We start from the raw sequence: 22,182 nt of genomic DNA on the forward strand, positions 1-22,182 counted from the left end.
ATCGCTTGAGACTCACTGATATAAAAATTAGAATTAAACTTTATTTGGAGTACTATTTGTGCACAACACACATTTCTTAATATGAAGCCTAAAATGTGTTGTAATGTTACTATTGATGAAGGTTGTATGATCTTTGAATAATAATTTAAAGTGTACCTGAAGTATACTTTCAAGAGTTGTACTTTAGCACAATAAAATATACTTCAGTATATCTTTAGTTGGACTTCAGCTCTACTTACACACAATTAAAGTGCGTTAAGTACAAAATAAGTTGTTCCAATTTAGCAGACTGTAAGTATACCAGTTTAGTATACCAAAAGTATAATTGCAGGGTATTTTTATTAATTACATAAATATGTAAATGTATTTAGCAAATGAATTTGTATTATGTGCATGAAATAAATGTATTTCAAATACATATTAATATATTTATTTTTCACTAGGACAGTGTCTCTCGGAAATACATAAATTATTTTGACGTGTCCCTCAGTTTATAGAAACAAACAAAAATTATGTTGATTGTAATGAACTGGTACTTTGCAAAAAAAAAAATTGTTCGTAATTTTAAAAGTAAAAAGCTGTAAAAATGCTACAGTTAAAAACCTGTTAATTGATTGACAGTAAGTTCCCTCTATAAGTAATAAGTCATGTAATGTTACAGTAAAATACTGCTAAATGTAGAGTTTTTAAAAGTGGAAAAAAATCACAAATTGACATTGCCAGAATTTCCTATGTGACACTACACATTTGATGTTTTTTTTCCATTTAAATAACTATGTTTCTAAGTTTTTTTCTTATCAGTTATGTACATTAGGGTTTATGTTACATCTTATGTTGATAAATTAATGTTTATTGCATGGGGCTTTCTCATTACTACCTGTGTTTTTATGGTGGTTCTCAGCATAAAGGTACAAAACTTATTTTAGTACTTCAGTTGGTTGGTATATTAACATTATATCAGTTAATAAAATATAGACTGTTTTACTGTAAATTAGTGCTGTCAAACGATTAATCACGATTAATTGCATCCAGAATAAAAGTTTTTGTTTACATAATAAATATACACAGTACACACACATATATTATGTATATATAAATACACACACATGCATGTATACATTTCAGAAAATGTTATGTTCATATATTAAATATATTTATAAATTATATGAATATAAATATAGACATGTAAATATTTTCAAAATATATACTGTATGTGTGTGTATTTATATATACATAATAAATATACACAGTACACACACATATATTATGTAAACAAAAACTTTTTTGGATGCAATTAATCGCGATTTAATCATTTGACAGCACTACTGTAAATGCAAGTTAAGTCCGTAAAACTATAAATGTTGCTGCTGTATTTTTTTTACTGTAAAGTTCTGGCAAGCACAGCTCCTGATTTGTACTGTAAATATTACAGATTTGTCCTGTCAGCGTGTTGTTTTGTGCAGGTGAATGCGGTAGATAACCTGGGTCAGACGGCGCTGCACCGCGCGGCTCACTGCGGCCATCTGCAAGCCTGTCGAATGCTCCTGAGTGCTGGATGTGACCCACTCATCACCTCCCTACAGGGCCTCTCACCCTCCCAGCTCGCCAATGAAAGCATTCAGGAGATACTGCAAGGTGACGTTTACTTCAGATTCACCATTTCCTCGCCCTCATGTCCTTCAATTTCTTTGAAATGTTAAAAAAAAGGTGCAATAAAAATGTAGTTAATGCATTTATAAATAACTTAATTCTATATCTGTATCTATATGTCTATAAATAATTTCTTAACAAAGGGACACAATAAGACATTTACAAGGAAAAATATTTAATATTAATAACATTTTATATAAATAAAACGCATGATGTGGGAATTTTAATTATAAACAAGGCTGAAATACACCAGAAATCTCATTCTGCTGGCTGCTTAGTCAGACAGAAGAGGGAGTTAAAACATGCATTCTTAAAAGTAAATGTTAACATAATTCATCAACAGTCAATCATAAGCAATCTATTGGCATAAACGTGCAGTTTTCATTGACTGTGAACTGCTCTGAAACTGTGGGCCTGTAGAAGACGCAACAGTGGTGCATTTTTACTTTGAAGCATGTAGCACTCATACAGTATCTCACAGAAGTGAGTACACCCCTCACATTTTTGTAAATATTTTATTATATCTTTTCATGTGACAACACTGAAGAAATGACACTTTGCTACAATGTAAAGTAGTGAGTGTACAGCTTGTATAACTGTGTAAATTTGCTGTCCCCTCAAAATAACTCAACACACAGCCGTTAATGTCTAAACCGCTGGCCACAAAAGTGAGTACACCCCTAAGTGAAAATGTCCAAATTGCGCCCAATTAGCCATTTTCTCTCCCCGGTGTCATGTGACTCATTAGTGTTACAAGGTCTCAGGTGTGAATGGGGAGCAGGTGTGTTAAATTTGGTGTTAATCGCTCTCACTCTCTCATACTGGTCACTGGAAGTTCAACATGACACCTCATGGCAAAGAACTCTGAGGATCTGAAAAAAAGAATTATTGCTCTACATAAAGATGGCGTAGGCTATAAGAAGATTGCCAAGACCCTGAAACTGAGCTGCAGCACGGTGGCCAAGACAATACAGCGGTTTAACAGGACAGGTTCCACTCAGAACAGGCCTCGCCATGGTCGACCAAAGAAGTTGAGTGCACGTGCTCAGTGTCATATCCAGAGGTTGTGTTTGGGAAATAGACGTATGAGTGCTGCCAGCATTGCTGCAGAGGTTGAAGGGGTGGGGGGTCAGCCAGTCAGTGCTCAGACCATACGCCGCACACTGCATCAAATTGATCTGCATGGCTGTCGTCCCAGAAGAAAGCCCGCAAACAGTTTGCTGAAGACAAGCAGACTAAGGACATGGATTACTGGAACCATGTGCTGTGGTCTGATGAGACCAAGATAAACTTATTTGGTTCAGATGGTGTCAAGCGTGTGTGGCGGCAACCAGGTGAGGAGGTTGACTGTAGGAAAGACAAGTGTGTCTTTCCTACAGTCAAGCATGGTGGTGGGAGTGTCATGGTCTGGGGCTGCATGAGTGCTGCTGGCACTGGGGAGCTACAGTTCACTGAGGGAACCATGAATGCCAACATGTACTGTGACATACTGAAGCAGAACATGATCCCCTCCCTTTCGGAGACTGGGCCGCAGGGCAGTATTCCAACATGATAACGACCTCAAACACTGGCCAAGCATGTCTCCAGACCTAAACCCTATTGAGCATCTGTGGGACATCCTCAAACGGAAGGTGGAGGAGTGCAAGGTCTCTAACATCCACCAGCTCCGTGATGTCGTTATGGAGGAGTGGAAGAGGCAACCTGTGAAGCTCTGGTGAACTCCATGCCCAAGAGGGTTAAGGCAGTGCTGGAAAATAATGGTGGCCACACAAAATATTGACACTTTGGGCCCAATTTAGACATTTTCACTTAGGGGTGTACTCACTTTTGTGGCCGGCGGTTTAGACATTAATGGCTGTGTGTTGAGTTATTTTGAGGGGACAGCAAATTTACACTGTTATGTAAGCTGTACACTCACTTCTTTACATTGTAGCAAAGTGTCATTTCTTCAGTGTTGTCACATGAAAAGATATAATAAAATATTTACAAAAATGTGAGGGGTGTACTCAGTTCTGTGAGACACTGTATTTATTTAATGAAATCATTGCTTTTTGAAGTTTAATGATCACATTAGTCTGTACGACAATTCCTATTTTTCCATCCCCAAATTTAAGACCTCCTAAAATAATAAGACATTTGTTATACCATTAAAAAATTCAAGACTTTTTATGATCTTGAATTCCATACAACTGAATTTTTTAGATTTCCAGGGGCTTTAATTTCAACATGCTCCTAAATGCATTTTACAGTTTGCACATCTATTTCTAGTCAAAAATGTGAGTGAAACACTCACACTGTCGAGCCCTGTAAAGTGCTAAAGTGTCATGTTGCAGTTATAGAAAATATTTTTTGATTCCTAGAGGGAGCATGCACAGGCAACTCAGATACAGACAGGCAGCTGTTAGAAGCCTCCAAATCAGGTGATCTGGAAGTCGTAAAGGTAAGGACTAAAAATACACCAAAAAGTGTGATGTTTTTTTCACCCATGCAGTTGTGAAATTATTATGAAGTTAATTATACCAGATTCCATGTTAGAGCTGACATTGTTCTTCACCTTTCCGTGTAGAAGCTCTGTACTCTTCAGAACGTGAACTGTAGAGACGTTGAGGGAAGGCAGTCCACACCTCTGCACTTTGCTGCGGGATACAACCGTGTGGCTGTGGTGGAGTATCTGCTGCAGCACGGAGCCGATGTACATGCTAAAGACAAGGGGTGAGATGTCACAAGACCAGAGATCCAAATGTAGAGTCAAAAAGAAAGAGAATTTGTGCACCTCTGCAAAGTAAAATAAATGATATTTTTCCAGAAATGACTAGAGCCTACAGTCTAAACTGAATGAGATAAGTGTGTTTACCCCAAAATAATACAAAAACAATAAATAGAAAGCATCTTACTATTTCACTGGCTGCATTGTCATGAACTCATGAAAATAAAAAATTGAAAATAAATGAAAGAATGTAATAATAGGAACATAAATAATGGAATATATGGCTTGATAAAACAAATGCAATACGTTTTTTAATTCAGTTTAGTCCTGAATTTATTTTTGTATAATTTTCTTTCTCTTTTTTCGTATTTCTTTTTAACTTTATTTTTTCAAGTCATTTAATCCGTTATTTATTTTCCTATTATTAAATTTATTCATTCATTTGTTCATTTCTAATTTCTGCAAGTTTGGGCCTCCATACAATGGTGCAATTTTATTATTAGAATAATAAAAAAGTACATCATACATAAACGGACATGACATTTATTGAAATAGACATGCACGTGTTCTCTCTCATTAAACAGACCTTATTCAATGAAATTTAAAGAATATCTATTTTAATTTTTAGAATATAGACACAATGTTTTTAAAATAAAACAGTTAATATGCACTTTATAAAAAATACACAGTTAAATTAAGCACTAAAATAATCTGTAAAATGTATTTTAAAAAATTGCGTTACAAAAATAGCATGGTCTTATTTAGTTGCTACTGCAAACTGTATAAGAACTTCTTGAATTCTTTAAGAAACATTGGTGCAACAAATGCCAAAAAGATGCACATTTTCATATTGGTTTTAAGTAAAACTGTTTTGTGTGTCATGTTTTTGTCTGACATAGTGGTCTGGTTCCCTTGCACAATGCCTGTTCTTATGGGCATTATGAGGTTGCTGAGCTCCTCGTCCTTCATGGTGCTGTGGTCAACGTGGCCGACCTGTGGAAGTTCACCCCACTGCATGAGGCAGCCGCCAAGGGCAAATATGAGATCTGCAAACTGCTGCTTCAGGTATCCAAGAACTCCGATTGAAATCCACTGTTCAGTTTTTAAATTAAATCATTGGAATCATTTACATTATCGATGACAGAGAATTGTCAGTTTAGCGCTATGTTCACTACACTATAACAAAGTACTTCCATGATATAGCATGGTGCTGACCCGACCAAAAAGAACCGTGATGGAAACACCCCTCTGGACTTGGTGAAGGACAGAGACACAGACATTCAGGATCTGCTCAGGGGTGACGCAGCACTGTTGGACGCCGCCAAGAAAGGATGCTTAACTCGCGTTAAAAAGCTCTGCACTCCAGACAATGTGAACTGCCGAGACACGCAGGGGCGGCACTCCACACCGCTGCACCTGGCAGGTAGGTGTGGATCAGAGTATGATCCTTTCATTTTCCACTGCCCTGTTGAAAAAACAGCATATGCTGGTTAGGTATGTTTTGAAGCATGGCTGCTGGTTTGAGCTGATTTAAGCTGGTCTTTAGCTGGTCCTAAGCTGGTTCTAAGCAACTAGCTCCTACTTAGGACCAGCACATGACCAGCTTAAACCAGCTCATGGCCAGCAACCATGCTTCAAAACATACCTAACCAGCATATGCTGTTTTTATTTTCAACAGGGTGTATACAATACACAGTGAATAATAAGAAACAGTGCACCAGGGTCGAAATCAAGGATGTACAACTGGTTTTTAAGTGCAAAACCAGAATCTGGAGACCTTTTTAAATACTCTAGCTTAGTAACACCTGCTACTTTTGTATTTTGGATTGGTTTTACGGCAAATAGTCATAAAAAATGGCTTGGTCTGTGAAGCGATGTTTTCAGATTTCAGATGCTAATGCTAACACAATAAAACTCTACAAAATGTTGCTTATTTATCTACTTTAATTTTAGTTAAGTAGCATTTGCTTTGTTTTAGTCTGCGCTTTTGTTTTCATACATTTTGCATAGAACTGTAAAGGGAAGACAATCAGGAAGCAGGAAGTGCATTTGAAAATGAGTAAAGATATTTAGTAACTCCAGCATGTTTTACAGTTTGTGAAAATGTACATTTATTTAAATAAATTTAATTGATATTTGGTCCCAGACCCTATTTTGAAAACATCTTGTCTAATGGACATTAATACTTATTACAAGCTCCATTTTTATGATATGCATATTTAACATTTCTGTCAGACTTGCACTGAACAAAAATTTCAACATTTTGTGATCATGATAGTCCTATTCTAAGGGCACGAGTGTTCAATTAAAGTAAAAAGGATATTTTCATGTTGGTGGTGTTTGTTTTATGTGTATGATTAGCTGGCTATAATAATCTGGAGGTGGCTGAATATCTGCTGCAACACGGGGCAGAGGTGAACTCTCAGGATAAAGGTGGTCTCATTCCCCTCCACAATGCTGCATCTTATGGGGTGAGTGATGCTCCAGTACATGTCCATTAACATGCTTGATAAAAGTTACATATATATACTGTACATGACAAAAAATAAAAAAATAATAAAAAAAGTCTCTTGCTGAAAAAACCTTGTAAGAGGAAAAAGTGAATTGTTTTCTAAAACAGAAATGTTTTTGACCAAAATGTCAAATTTGATGCAAATGTTGGTTTATATTGGTTTGTGTTGAATTTCATTGGGTCACTTTTCTTAAAAAAAATCTGCATTTTATACAACACTTAGTTCTGGTCTGTTAATTTGATTGGTCAAGCTACATTCCAGTAGTTTAAAATTGTATATTAACACGCACACACACATGGAGTAATTGACAAAATGGTGGTAATGTGGCCACTACACAAAGCAAGTTACACATAAGGAGTGCATTATTGTTCAATTATTCTGCCTATGCCGTACTTACCTCAAGACATTGTTCAAACATGAAAATTGTTGTGTCATTTTTATTCCAATGTTTGTCATATTTGTTTACTTGTTTGATTATTTTGCTGTTGTAGGCTATAAGGACTTTTGAAATAATTTGGAGAAAACATAAAACTGTGGTCGACAGACCTGGAAATAATTTCACATTTTGTGAAATGTCAAACAATCCTAATCAAGCATTTGACAGCCCTGTGGTAAAATGTTGTGTAATGCTTCCGACAGACATGCATTTATTATGGATTTATATTATATTAGTTTAGTGCTGTCAAAATAAGCGTTTACGCAGGCGGTTAATTTTTTTCAGTTTAATGCGTTAAAAATATTTAACGCAGGGGTGGGGCTAAGGTTGGCCACCCCACTCACAACTGCTGCTTCTGTCTCATTTTTCTTGACAATGTTTCAGATGCACACTCCAACTTCATCTCAGCTCCAAGCGCGAGTCAAACGAGTGCAGAAACGGTACTGTGCTCATAGCGCGTGTTCTTCAGTTGCACACACGAAGGCACCGGCGCACACTGTAGCTCGTATCATTTCATATCAAAGCACAAAAGAAACTACGAGCATGCAATGTCATATTTATGTCATCAGTTAAGTCATGAAGTTACCAAAATGGCGATTAAAGTGTTAATTCACCCCAAAATTTAAATTATGTCATTAATTACTCACCTTCATTCGATTAATCGCGATTAATATCAGGAAAAAATGTGCACTTAATTCATTTTTTTTTATCAATTGACAGCACTAATTATATTATATTATATTATATTATATTATAATAATAAAATACAGCTCAATCATTGTTAGGTCGTATGTTTTAAGTCAGAATGTTATGTGGGCCAATTCTCATGTGTTATTTACTCAGAAATGAAGTCTTATTGCAAGCTTTTGGTCTTTACTGATATGAAGAAAAACTTTTCATTGTTTTGTTCAGGTGGGAAAGCAGATTTGTACACGTTATTCCTTTCACTAAATCACAGAAGTAAAATTCAACTAAATCAACATTTTGTTTCCTTTCTCAGCCTTTTCCCTTTTCCCTGAATCTGAAATATTCTTTAAAAAAAAAAAGATGCTTAAATGAAATGCCTTACCCAAAATGAACATAATGTAATAATTTTTTACCTTCATGTCTTTTTCAAACCTGCATGACTTTCTTCCATGGAACACATACAGTGTTTTTATCCATACAGTGAACCTGAACAAATGCTGTCCAACACCAAAACTGACAAATAAGCACCATAAAATCCATAAGATACGTGCACTGTTATTACAAGTCATACAATAGCTACATGTGAGGAACAGGCAGAAAGAACAGTCTTCACAGCTCTCATTTGTGCTTCAAACGTGGCACCACCAAACGCTACTGTCAAAGAAAGACATTCATACGGGTTTGGAATGACTTGAGGGTTTTTCTGTTTGTTTTTTGGATTTTATTCAAAATTGTGCAGGTGTCATACCTCATCTTATTTCATAATGACCAACTGGGAAAGGGAAAAGGTCCAGTGCCGTTTGGCAGCCACACATAGTCATATTCATGCAGAGACATTCTCCAGAAAGTGAAAGAGACACCAACCCGAGAGCACGACCGCTCCATGTGTTTCATTGCAGCATGTGGATGTGGCCGCTTTGCTCATCAAGTACAACGCATGCGTCAATGCCACAGATAAATGGGCATTCACTCCTTTGCACGAGGCGGCACAGAAAGGCAGAACCCAGTTGTGCGCGCTGCTTCTAGCGCACGGGGCCGACGCCACGCTCCGCAACCAGGAAGGCCAGTCGCCGCTGGACCTCGTGACGGTATTCACTCTCTGTGTGTGCTTACTGGACAAGTCACCTCGGGGGAAGAAGATCTTTCTCCTCCTTGTCTTCCGCTTATCTACCGTTCCTTTTATTTTCTGCAACTCTGATGCAGTTAAGCCTTCTCAATCCAAACCCCTGTTAAATCATACCAGGGGAAATGATCTCTTACTGTATTATGTCATAAATCTGTCTGTTTTATTTGGTTGCTGCTCTTCTTTTCATTTGTTGAGCGCTTGAGGAGGCTTACTGATCATTCCATGCACCATTGCCTGAAAATACTGCACATTTGCACAAGCAGCGGATGTTTGAAGTGGGAAAATATGCCTGTTGATGCCCGGAGAATGTTAAAGGGATAGATCAACTAAAAATGAAAGTCATCATTTATGCACCTTATGGCAATCCAAACCTTTCTTCTGTAGAACATAAAAGGAGTCGAGAAGCCTGAACATTCTTCATTCTTCACTTTTTCAACATTATATTAAAAGATTTTCTCTTAAATATACTTACTTTACAAATAAAAAATTCCCAACATAAAAAAATAAGAATTAAAAGGCATTTATCAGTAATACACATGTCCATGAGTTGTAAATTCAGCCCAACAAAGGCTAGTGCTGATTATAATGGGAAATACACTATTTATTTATTTATTTACTTACTGCAAATATATCAAATGAATTCAAAGAAAAATATTTCTCCCAACTAAAGCTGTTAACTACATTTTGTACTCATTTGGCACAATTTCAATACAAGTTCAATTTCTATACCTAAGATATAATAAAAAACTGAGTTGTATACAGAAATTTGCATTGCACATAAGGTCATTTTCATTAAGACATAATTTAATTAGTAAATAGGATATTTTTGTGATGTTTAAAGAATTCATGTGTGATGTGTTACAAGATATATTAAAATGTCACAAATATCTCTGTACTAATTGCGTTATGCATATTCCAAGGGCTTGTGATAATGGATTGATTTTAGTACTTTAGAAATAGTACTTTAGTAAATAAATTTCATACACTTAGAGCATTATCATATTGCATTATTTTAACAAGTTAGCACATTTCACTTTTTTTTCTTATATTGTGCTGCCAAAGTTGAGAGAGTTGGGTCAGTTTTGGAAAATGACAGACTCTTTATTTTTGGTGAACTATCCCTTTAACCATAGATGCATGCCAACAGCTTGATTGTTTGAAATATGTTCTCACTGGTTTTGTGTACGAATGTTTTCTTGTTTGCGTTGTTGTTCCTGAACTCACGTTCTATGTGCTTGAGATGTGACTGACACTCACATAAGTGTGTGACTAAATTTGGGCTTGTCTGTCTCTAGAAGAAGTTGGTTGTCACTTACATCTTGACTTTCTGACGTTGCACTGTCTGTCTCTCCAGGCGGACGATGTCCGAGCTCTCCTCACGGCAGCCATGCCTCCCTCAGCGCTGCCGGCATGCTATAAACCCCAGGTTATCAGTGTCTCGGCGTCTGTGGCAGTGGTGCCGTCGACTCTCAGCTCGACTCCAACACCGCTCTCTTCAAACTCCAGTATGGACGGCCAGTCCGGGACCTTCCCTGAGCTGAGCACTCTCCTACCGCCTTCTGGAGCTGAAGGAGCCGTAGGCATAGAGATGAAAGAGGAGGGTGGGTTTATTTAAGAATAGTGTAGTTTTGCCTGTAGCATGCATTTGATGACTGCTGAACGTTTTCGTTAACCTGATGCTTTTTCAGGTCTAGCCGTAGAGTTGAGTATCAGCCAGTTCCTTCACAACCTGGGATTGGAGCATTTGCTGGAGATCTTTGACAGAGAACAGGTACTTTCTTCTGTTTCAATGCTTATCACAGTCGAGACCAGCTTGTTTTGAGTCCGAGCCCAGGCTGAGACCCGAGTATGTTGAGTCCGAGACGGAGTTCACGACAAGATAAAGTCCATGAATATAGGGCCCCATGAAATCCATTTTATTATTTTTTTCAAATTCCATTTTTCTGGTTTAATTTTTTTATCAAATCGAATGTAGTAAAAGGCATGTCTACTTTACATACACAACTTAACATCAGTTTATTAAAGGTTTGACAAAAATGTAATTTTAAGGCCCTATAAAATACTTACTTTTCTTAATTTCAGTTTTATTTTTTATCAAATTCTGTGTTTTCCATTATTTTTCTGGATTCAATTTTATTTGTTTCATTAACAAAAGTATCTCTAATTAATTGATTTTCATTAAAAAATTAAGTTACTTTTATTTTATTTATTTATTTTTGTGTATTTACATTTTTCCGGTAAATAAATTCTGGTAAATAATTTCTCTGGTAAATATTCCTTAAAAAATAATGTTTAAATAATAAGCTTATTAGTAGAAGTACTATCATTACATTAGTAATGTAAAGTATTTATTTTGATGGGTTGCTGTGAAGATCTTTATGACGATAGTTTTTCTCGAAAGAAATGGTAAAATGCTCAAGTGCTATGGTGTTAGACTCGAGACTGCAACACTGGTTTGTTATCCTAAAACCAGATTTGGGAAAGCTGCTTTGAAATGTTTATCTCACAAAGCTGAAAGCGATATGTTTTTATTGTATATATGGAAGAAGAAAATTAATCATCCAGTGATTTCATTTATAATTTAATCAGAGCCATATTTTTGCTGGCACAAAACAAAAGAAGGGTTTTGAATTAATAAACAATATCACAGTGTCAAACCTGAACCGGTACATTGTAAGTTGTCAGTATTGGAAAAATTATTCTAATTTTAAGTACTATCCAGGATGGATAGTGAATTGGGATGCAGCCTGTTTATGATTTATGGAGAAAATAATTTTAGGGGGGTTGTGTACACACACTTCGAACACATAATTATGTTCAGAAACAATGTAAAAGTGAATTTTGCATAATAGGTCCCATTAAAAACTGACAGCAGCCTAGTAAACCTGCTGCTGCCTGTCATTAATGTCAATCAAACAACAAAGAAAAAGAGAAAATCACTCACTGCTTTTGACTGAATAATTTCAGTAGCTTTAATAAAAAATATTTAATTCACACTATTCACAATACTACAAACCTTGAGATATCATTTGAAATGTTTTCATTTTGTTTATTTTATCTTGCCATTTTTTGTCTTGTCTGCTCTATATAAATAAATAAATATATATATATATATTTATTTATTTATTTATTTATTATTATTTTTTTTTTAAATTCAATTAGCATGTCCCATAGGGGCTTCAAAGGCAGCATCTTACTGTGATCTTGTGTAGAACACTAAATATGGTATTGTACTCTAAAAAGCCTTTACATTATGATAGTCTTATCCATCTCATTTTAGAAGGCTTTGTGTCTTCACACATGCTAATAGAGGGGTACTAATGTACATGCGGGAAAACTCAGAGCTGAGTGAATCAATTAAAGTTTCAAATTGGTGCTCTGATCTGCTGCTTCTGTCAGTCTTTCTTTTTCTTTTACCGCCCTGTTTCTCAGTCTGACCGCCTGCACTTGGGTCTGAACTGGATGCGTCTCCATGTGGTGCTGGAGGGTGAAAATCAGGGTCTAATTTGATCTTTTTCCATTCACTGCTCACTGTCCTGCCATAATTCTTTCTTTTTCTTTTAACACCCTGATCCAGCTTAACTGGGCGAGATGTTCCAGGCTGTTCTTCATCTATGATGCACCCTTTCATTGGTGATCGTCCAGGTCTGACCTCAATATTGTTGAGGTGAGACAGTCCTGGCTGTTCTTCATAATTTCTGGAGCCTTTCACAGGTGATTCTCCAGATATAACCTCACTATTGTTGAGGTGAGACAGTCCTGGCTGTTCTTCATAATTTCTGGAGCCCTTCACAGGTGATTCTCCAGATATAACCTCACTATTGTTGAGGTGAGACAGTCCAGGCTGTTCTTCATCTTTGCTGGACCCTTTCATAGGTGTCTCCCCACATGCTGCTGGTGGGGTACTAATATACAAGCAGGAAAACGCAGAGGTGAGGGAATCAATCAAAGAATCAGATTGGAGGTCCAATCTTTTCCTCTTCCGCTCTACACTCTCTGATCTGCCAGATTTCTCATTTCTTCTTTTAACACCCCGTCTCATCTCAACCTGACTGCCTGAGCTTAGGTCAGAACTGGATGCAAGTAGTGCTAGTGAAGAAAAGCCTGAGCTGAGGGAATCCATTGAGTAATCAGAAGCAGAACGATGGTCAGATCTAATCATTTTTCGTTCTCTGCTCTCTGATCTGCCAGAATTCCCTCTTTTTCTTTTAACACTGCATCTCGTCTCAATCTGACGACCTGTGTTTCTGTCAGAATTGGACGCGTCTCTAAGTGATACTGGAGAAGAAAAGCGGGAGCTGATTCTGTTAGCCATCTGAGCAAACCTACTGGTTCTGGTAATCTACTGATTAACCGCAAACTGCTAGTTCATCAGAGGAAGTCTGATATTCTGTCTCTGCTGCTATGAGCGACTGACCAGGATGCTCTAAAGCTTCTAGAACGCTGATTGTGATGTCATAGGTGTGATCATTTGAATAATCCCTGTTTAAAAAACAACAACACCTGAACAGCTGTGCATGTTCTAATGCTCTTCTGTGAAGGTGTGTGTATTTAGAGCTGTGCAATATAGACAAAATAATCACATTTCCGTTCTTTTCATGGATATTGTGATTTTATTTGCAATTTTGGTAATTGTTTTCTCTTGTTCACGTTACATTCAAATTTGTATTTCAGTGTGCAAGACCACATTTCAGAATAGAATGAACTGCTTGATAAGTAAAACTGTAATGGCATGTCTCTAGAACAGACGAGATACAGAAAAATACTAAATTCCAAAAAAAAATTAAAATGTCTTAAGTGTCAGTAAAAGTTTGTAGTATTGCGGAATAATCAAATGTAAAAATAAAATGGTGCATAGTCTTTATTGTATGAATTAAAACTACACTCATTTTTATTAAAGCTACTGAAGTTATCCAGTCAAATGCAGTGAATGATTCTCTCCTTTTCTTTGCTGGTTTGATGAACATTAGGCACACAGACAGCAGCAGCAGGTTTATTCAGCTGCTGTCAAGACCTAATCCAGTATCTGATTTTCTCCCAAATGTTTACATTCATTAAAGGCATAAATTAATATGTTTTACTTGAATACTGTCTATGACGGGTATGTTTGACATAATTTTGTCTGTATTTGGCCATTTTAGTGAAAGAAGCTTAATTCAGCTCTGACACACAACAGATGGCTTTATGTGCGCATACAGTATGATTGTGTTTAATAACTTGTTTTTTAGCCTCAAGCATTTCCCTCTTTTGATTTTCTCATTCATGCATGTTTCTTTCTCAATCTAAGGTAAATTACTTTGAGCAGTCCTGTGCTAGGCAGACATAATTTCATGCTGCAATATAGCAAACCATGACAACAGCCTTTAACTTTCAATCCTAAAAAGAGCCAATGAGAAATTATTTTTCTTTAAATTCTGAATATTGGACATACAAAATATGACCTCAATATGACCACCTTTTTTTTTCCAAAATTTCTGTTTTTATCTAAACGATATGAAACTCTACCGTAAGGTTGAGATGTCGGTTTATGTTAAATCTTGCTTTACATGTGCTGTAGTGTTTCATTTTTTTGAATAATAAACATACCTGTAACATTGTCACTAAGTCTTGGACACCTTCCATGATTATCAGGGTCCACATGAAACTAAATTTATTTAAAAATAAATAATACATAAACCTTATATTGGTATATTGTGATCAATATAATATCCAGGCCATTTTCAGTGATTTTAAATTTTTGATAAATTTAGCATTTTTCAAATTCAGTGAATTCAGCAGTTAAAAACAAAACAAAAACACAACAGGGCCATTTTTACAAGAATATTACAAGCTTTGTAAAGTATTTTAGCCCATTTTAGGATGAACTGATTCACAAGAATGAATCAGACTTTCCAATGCTACATATATGAGAAAGAGAACCATTTATGATGAACCAATTCACTAGAAGGAAATAGACAATGCCACATATGTTAGAACCATTTGCCATGAACCAGTTCACTAGAATTAATCAGACATTTCTGTACAACCTGTAGCTATTTAAATATTACAAATGATTACAAATATGAATTAATTTTCCCCAAATATGCCAAATTTACCTCCAGGACAGTGTTTAGCAGGCTGACTGAAATGTTGAGATGTGCTGGAGGAACACACTGTTGAGTAATCACTCATTTGATCAGTGGGCGTAATACATTAGTCACATGCCTAGAGGTGTGATATTAATACGAGTCTGTGTCATTAGATAACTCTGGACGTCCTGGTGGAAATGGGCCACAAAGAGCTGAAGGAGATCGGCATCAGCGCTTACGGTCACAGACACAAGATCATCAAAGGAGTGGAAAGACTTATTAGTGGACCTCAGAGTAAGAGATGCTTCTCCTTTCATCCATTTGAGAGAATCCTTAATCAGGGACAGGGTTTAAGAATCACTTTGATCTTGTTTCCTCTAAAATCTCTGCTTAACATTGGATGTTTTTCTCAGTACAAGCTGCTTTTATTAAGGGGGTCATATTATACATTTCTTCAAGTTTATTTATTTATCTCAAGGTCTACTTAGCATGTAAGCCTGTTTCTGCCACTGAATAAAAAACATTTTTTAAAAAGTTAATTACGACTTTTTTTCTCAGAACTGCATGAAAAACTCAGTTCTGACTTTTTTCTAAGAATTGCAAGAAATAAAGTCAAAATTGTGAGAGACAAATTCACGTTTCAGACCTTTTCTCAGAAATGCGCGATACAAAATCGCAATTGCGAGTTATAAAGTCAGATTTAAAGTTTAATTCTGAGGAAAAATACTATTTTCTGACAATTGACCGATCGGTTAGTTACTGTTGCTCCCTCGGACAAACAAACGGAGTTGCTCACTGTCTTACAATGACAGCTGCAGTGAAAACCTTGTCCCACCATGTTTTTGAACAATTTTAGACATAGAAGGCCACCAAATGGGAATTAAATATTCCATGGAGGGATTTATAAAATATTTAAAAATAAATATGGTGGGTAACTCGAAGCGAGGGTTTACAGATCACAATGCAAGCGGGAGAAGTCGCATATTACGGTCGGTCATCACGATCTCGGATGACAACATGCAGGATCAACACTGTTCATGTATCGCAGGGTACAATTAAATTAATGTACATTTAACCAGTTTAATATGGAGAGGCACTGAAATGTAGACCTTCGTTTATGTGTTTTTGACCTACACTGTACAAGACGCGAGAACAGTCCTCTATTTAGGTTTGTACGTTAGCATGGACTCACTAACTTTACCGTTAGCTAGTTTTAGCCAGAGATACCTTGCTAAAGCACAAGATAACATTAACGTTCTGCTTGAGCAGATGAAAATTATAACTTAACAAGTGTATGACAACCAGAAAATGAACGGTTTTGTCTTCATTTGTACTGGGGTTGAATACTTTGAATACTGACATTTTGCTCTGTTTTGTTTGGATTCAGGAAATGTAATAAATAAATTATATTGCCCATCCTCTCAGGATACCTGGAATCAGTGTTACAAGTACCCCAGGCACATCGTTTTTCCATTTTTGAAGCATAAACCCCATAAAACCGATGCGAGCTTCGGATCTTCCAATGTTTCTATATGGCGCTGAAACCTAAAGATGTCCGAGTTCCGCTCCCCGTGCAGCTGATACTCGACTGCCATTGGCTAGTCAGAGTTCGAGGGGAGGGGCTTACCGATAGGTCAGTTGCCAGTTCTGACTTTCTACCTTGCAATTGCATATTATAAAGACAGAATTGCAAGAAAAATTTGCAAACTCGCAATTCTGTGAAAAAAGTCAGAATTATTTGTTCATACCTCACAATTTTGACTTTCTTAGTACTGCAAATTTATATCTCACAGTTCTGACTTAATCACAATTCTGAGAAAAAAGTCAGAACTGCGAGTTTATATCATGGAATTCTGAGAAAAAAAGTCAGCATTGCAAAATGTAAACTTGCAATTGCGAGGAAAAAAAGGCAGAATTGTGAGATAAAAAGTTGCAAATACCTTTTTTATTTTTTATTCATTGGTGGAAATGGACTTCCATAACTTATGTAAATAATGTTAAATAATGTAATAATTTAACTTTCCACCCTCTCTCTGAGCATTCAGATTAAATGCGATGTTTTTTATGCTGCACATTTAAAGTTTCGTACTCTGCATTCATTTTTCAGCTAATATTAATGTATGTGATTTAATTGCGGTTAGTTCAATTAATTAATTGGCATATGTGAATTGACTGACAGCTCTAATACCAACTTACTGTACAATAACTACAGTTTTTTGATTTCTCATAATATAACCTCTTTAAGGATCAAGCTGAAGCTTTTGTTTAGCAGATTAGTTTGCACTTAAATGTTTGCATCCCCTTCACAGGTTTAAACCCCTACTTGACCCTGAACACGACCAACAGTGGAACAATACTGATAGATCTCTCTCCAGATGACAAGGAGTTTCAGTCGGTAGAGGAGGAGGTAGAGATTCTCATTTGATGAAATGTTGTGCTGATTTTTTTCATGTTTATCAATTTCTCCTTGTGCATCCTCTGTCTAAGCCCCCAGAGAATTTGTTTAAAATAATCACAGTCTTGTTATCTATAAGGGTACCAGGAGAATCCAGTAATATATGTACATGTTCAAGTGGCTTATGAAGCTACACAGACTAGTACCACGTACCTAATTACTGAAACACCAAGGTTGTACTTTGTTTACTAGGGTTCTCTTGCGTCTTTTGTTTCGTGTCTCTGAACAGATGCAGAGTACGATAAGGGAACACAGGGATGGCGGTCATGCAGGTGGGGTTTTCAACAGATACAACATTGTGAAGGTAAAAGATCTGAATGCCTCACCTCATATTGAATTTGTTTATTTTTTCCTATTAAGCTAATTTTACAATTTAGTAGCTCTGTTTCCACACTGCTCCCCTGCCCCTGCAGGTCTCTTTTCACATTGCATTACTTCCATGGTTTTCAACAGATAGCTCAAAGTAGCGCATGTCACTAGCAATGCCAAGGGCATGGGTTCCGTTCTCAGAGAATTCATGAACTAATGAATAATGTATACATTGAATGCAATGCAATTCATTTTGGATAAAAGCTGCTAAATGCATACAAGTAAATGTATAAGGCCCTGATCACACCGAACATGGTGTTTTTAGGTCTGAAAACACGAGGTGCACTGCGTTTTTATGTTGCTAGGCAACCACCAAATCAGCTGTCAGTCTAATCAAAGGATTGTAGCACAAGCGCTCTAAAATGTTTGGTTTTTGCTGTTAAGTAAACTGTCATATTAGCAGAAATCCATTAATAATCCCATTACTAGCAGTTAACTTCAGGAAAATTCTACTCATTCCCGCAGGTTCCACCCTTATAACGCAACGACAGATGACAGAATGTATCATTTGCACGTGCTTTTAAGTCTTGCTAATTTAAACATTCAAGCGACTTTAAGCCATTCAAGAGCAAAAAGCGTGAAATTGAACTTAAAGGAACACTCCACTTTTTTTGGAAATAGGCTCATTCTCCAACTCCCCCAGAGTTAATAAGTTGAGTTTTACCGTTTTTGAATCCATTCAGCCGATCTCCGGGTCTGGCGATAGCACTTTTAGCATAGCTTAGCATAAGTTAGATCATTGAATCCGATTAGACCAGTAGCATCGCGTTCAAAAATGACCAAAGAGTTTCAATATTTGTCCTATTTAAAACTTGACTCTTCTGTAGTTATATCGTGTACTAAGACCGGCGGAAAATGAAAAGTTGCGATTTTCTAGGCTGATATGATTAGGAACTATACTCTCATTCCGGCGTAATAATCAAGGAATTTTGCTGCCGTACCATGGCGCAGCAGGCGCAGTGATATGCGCGGCGCCTGAAAGTAGTCCCCAGCTGGGTAACTGGTTATAATATAGGCTGGGGACTACTTTCAGGCGCTACGTATCACTGCGCCATGGCGGCAGCAAAGTTCCTTGATTATTACGCCGGAATGAGATCGGCTGAATGGATTCAAAAACGGTAAAACTCAACTTATTAACTCTGGGGGAGTTGGAGAATGAGCCCATTTCCAAAAAAAGTGGAGTGTTCCTTTAATACAGTACTCGGTCGCTCTCTTATAGACCATTTTGTGTGCACACACACCAAAAGTATTTTGCACCGGATTGTGCATAAATGGCCAAATACATTTGCGAGTATTCACTTAAACACAGTCGGTTTATATTAAACATATAAACTGTATATAGGTATTAAGTGAATGTAAACCACTGAGAAGAAAAACACACGTGCAATAACAGAATATTAGATCTGTGCATGGGGTCTTAAAGAGACAGCACCCTAAATAAACCTGCTGTCTGTCATAATTTCTCTTTATTTATACAGTGAAGACTATCCAGTGATATTTTACAGTTGAATCCTTTTTCTTTTTTTTCTTTCTTTTTCTTTTTTCTAGTAATTCTGTAACTTTATTACTGTTAGATCCACCTGGAAAACATAAAGTACTGTTAATTTTAGTTGTATCTTGTTATTGGTTTTGTTTGTGTTATTGCTTGTCATTTATTTATCTGTTCTTATTTTATTACTCCCTGTTTACTTGTCTTTTTAGTTCAAATACATTCAGTTGAGTTTGACTGCACAGCTGGAATAAATCCTAGAGGAAACACTACCTTTATATCCAACTGAAACAAACGATGGCATCAAACAGATTTGGTTCCACTTCCACACCAAAAACTAGATACACATCTGAGAAACTTCAGTGTAGAGAGTAAAGATATGGTCTCATTGGTGAAATTTTGCGGACAAAAAAGGTCCATTGTATGTTGTCAATATTGCAGCGATGCATGATGCGTTGTTCACACAGAAATAACTTTCATCTTTTCAGAGCAGCTTTCTTTGGGTTGACACGGTAAATCAGTGAAAAACGTTAAATGGCTGGATTTAGCTTGCGAAAATTCATTGAATTACAGTAAATGTGACCACATCTGAAGACTTACACAAGAAAATCTTAGTAACTTTTCATAATTTATTTTATTGTTATTTAATGTATTGAACATCAGTGACTAACAATGAACAATAATTTTACAGCCTTAATTTTACTGCATAAAGAAGTTTTATAAATTAGCATTAATTGATGTTAAATTAAAAAGTGGCATATTTTCTTTTTGGTCAGATCCAGAAGGTGTGCAACAAGAAGCTGTGGGAGAGATACACCCATCGCAGAAAGGAAGTTTCTGAGGAAAACCACAACCATTCCAATGAACGCATGCTCTTCCACGGTGTGTGAACCAAGACCTGGTTTCAAACCACTCATTCACTGCTATTCTGATTAGGGCTGCAAAAACTAATAGATAAAATCAATAATATATTATTTGACAACAAATTTGTTAATTGATTAATCGCGTCTTCCTGCATTGCACAGAAAACTTCACCCAGTCATGTCACTCTACAGTAATAAATAACTCATTCAAGTGTACAAAATGCATCTGCAAATGCAGCAAAAGATGCAGAGTGAGCTGCTCCAGGAAAAGTGCACAACCCAAGTTATCCTAAACATGAGAATTTGTCATATTAAGTGATTCACACAAGCGTGCAGTTTAATGAAGAAAATTACATGCCAACATACATTACACATACAGCAATCACTTAAAACACATACAAAATAGACAGAGCGCAATAGAATATACATGTTTTTGTTAGACATTAATTGTAAGTTAATTCTACATGTAAGAAGTAATTAATTGTCTTTATTAGGATTGTTAATCTGGTATTTTTTTTAACTTCTACTTTCAAATGGTAAGCATTTGATTTGGTTTCAATCTGTGCACATATTTAACTGCACACAGCCTACATAGATACAGTGGTGGCCAAAATGATTAGAACACTAGTATTTTCAGCAGCTAAAAAATGGTTTTAAGTCAGCTATTTCTATCTTTTGCTGTAGTGTGTCAGGAGGAAATACCAGTTTACATTTCCAAACATTCATTTTGCCATTAATTGTAATTATATTTTTGTTATTTTTGATATTTAGATATTAGATATTTTTGTTTTAATTTTACTTAAAGCTTTAGTAATCATGACATGTTTTTGTCGTTTTTAATTAGCTTTTTTTTTTTATAAATAAGTCTATATAGTTTTTATTTTGTTAAAACCATTTTTTGCTGGTGAAAATACTAGTGTTGAAATAATTTTGTCCATTCACTTTGTTTTCATTGCCGTCAAATAATCAATTTATTTTTTAATTAAATGTGTTATTTCGTAATCATCTTTGGATTTTTCATCAAATTAATTGGAAAAAATAATCATTAGATAAATGGATTATTAAAATAATCAGTCGCAGCCCTATTTCTGATCAACAGAATCTTGAGGAAATGCTTTGATTCTGCTTCCCCAGGGTCACCGTTCGTAAACGCCATCATTCACAAGGGCTTCGATGAGAGGCATGCGTACATAGGGGGAATGTTCGGGGCTGGGATCTACTTCGCGGAAAACTCTTCCAAAAGCAACCAGTACGTTTATGGAATAGGAGGAGGAACAGGGTGCCCTCTTCACAAGGACAGGTCATGCTACACGTGTCAGAGGTGAGATGAGATCCCGTTACAGCGCACGGAGAAGGCCTCTCATTTAAGAGGCTTCATGTTTCCCAGCACAATGTGTTTTGTCAGCAGAGTGTTGCTTTGTGGTGTTATTTTCCAAAACCTTGAAGAGAAATTGATTTCCCATTTCCTTCCTAAAGTGCTCATGCTCTCCGTTCTTCGTTCTTTCTGATCCTCCCAGGCATCTTCTGTTCTGTCGTGTGACGTTGGGGAAGTCTTTCCTGCAGTTCAGCGCAATGAAGATGGCCCACTCGCCACCAGGACACCACTCAGTCACTGGCCGGCCCAGTGTGAACGGTCTCGCTCTGGCTGAGTACGTCATCTACAGAGGAGAGCAGGTATTGCAGCCACAGGGTCCAGATTTTTCCATTCATAGCCAACATGCATTCGCAACCCATTTTATTTCTGAGATGTGTAGATTATTTTGCAGTTTACTGAATCGTGAAAGTGAGTGTTTCTTACCTGAATTGTTATAGATAACTA

At 36.5% G+C, this 22,182-nt stretch overlaps 1 protein-coding gene and 1 long non-coding RNA gene across 3 annotated transcripts in view; one reads left to right on the forward strand and one right to left on the reverse strand.

Annotated features, from left to right (window-relative positions):
* LOC131550652 (poly [ADP-ribose] polymerase tankyrase-2) overlaps positions 1-22,182 on the forward strand; it is a 30,403-nt gene that overhangs the window by 6,558 nt on the left and 1,663 nt on the right. Inside the window, exons 12-26 of one of the 2 annotated variants that reach the window (XM_058792938.1) lie at positions 1,464-1,635; positions 4,011-4,090; positions 4,217-4,362; positions 5,257-5,422; positions 5,561-5,780; positions 6,719-6,828; positions 8,893-9,081; positions 10,474-10,720; positions 10,808-10,890; positions 15,361-15,481; positions 17,497-17,594; positions 17,872-17,946; positions 20,277-20,382; positions 21,498-21,684; positions 21,881-22,037. In XM_058792938.1, coding sequence (XP_058648921.1) covers positions 1,464-1,635; positions 4,011-4,090; positions 4,217-4,362; positions 5,257-5,422; positions 5,561-5,780; positions 6,719-6,828; positions 8,893-9,081; positions 10,474-10,720; positions 10,808-10,890; positions 15,361-15,481; positions 17,497-17,594; positions 17,872-17,946; positions 20,277-20,382; positions 21,498-21,684; positions 21,881-22,037 — 2,157 coding nt within the window. The remainder of the gene's footprint in view (positions 1-1,463; positions 1,636-4,010; positions 4,091-4,216; positions 4,363-5,256; positions 5,423-5,560; positions 5,781-6,718; positions 6,829-8,892; positions 9,082-10,473; positions 10,721-10,807; positions 10,891-15,360; positions 15,482-17,496; positions 17,595-17,871; positions 17,947-20,276; positions 20,383-21,497; positions 21,685-21,880; positions 22,038-22,182) is intronic. The other variant, XM_058792939.1, reaches the window with a different exon arrangement.
* On the reverse strand, positions 1,552-18,919 carry LOC131550653 (uncharacterized). Its single transcript, XR_009273617.1, has 5 exons — positions 18,676-18,919; positions 10,793-10,954; positions 10,436-10,684; positions 4,205-4,349; positions 1,552-1,686 (listed from the first exon to the last, which is right to left on the reverse strand). It is a non-coding gene; the product is annotated as an uncharacterized LOC131550653 (long non-coding RNA).

The sequence above is a fragment of the Onychostoma macrolepis genome, chromosome 12 (assembly GCF_012432095.1).
Source record: "Onychostoma macrolepis isolate SWU-2019 chromosome 12, ASM1243209v1, whole genome shotgun sequence".
NCBI classification, from domain to species: domain Eukaryota; kingdom Metazoa; phylum Chordata; class Actinopteri; order Cypriniformes; family Cyprinidae; genus Onychostoma; species Onychostoma macrolepis.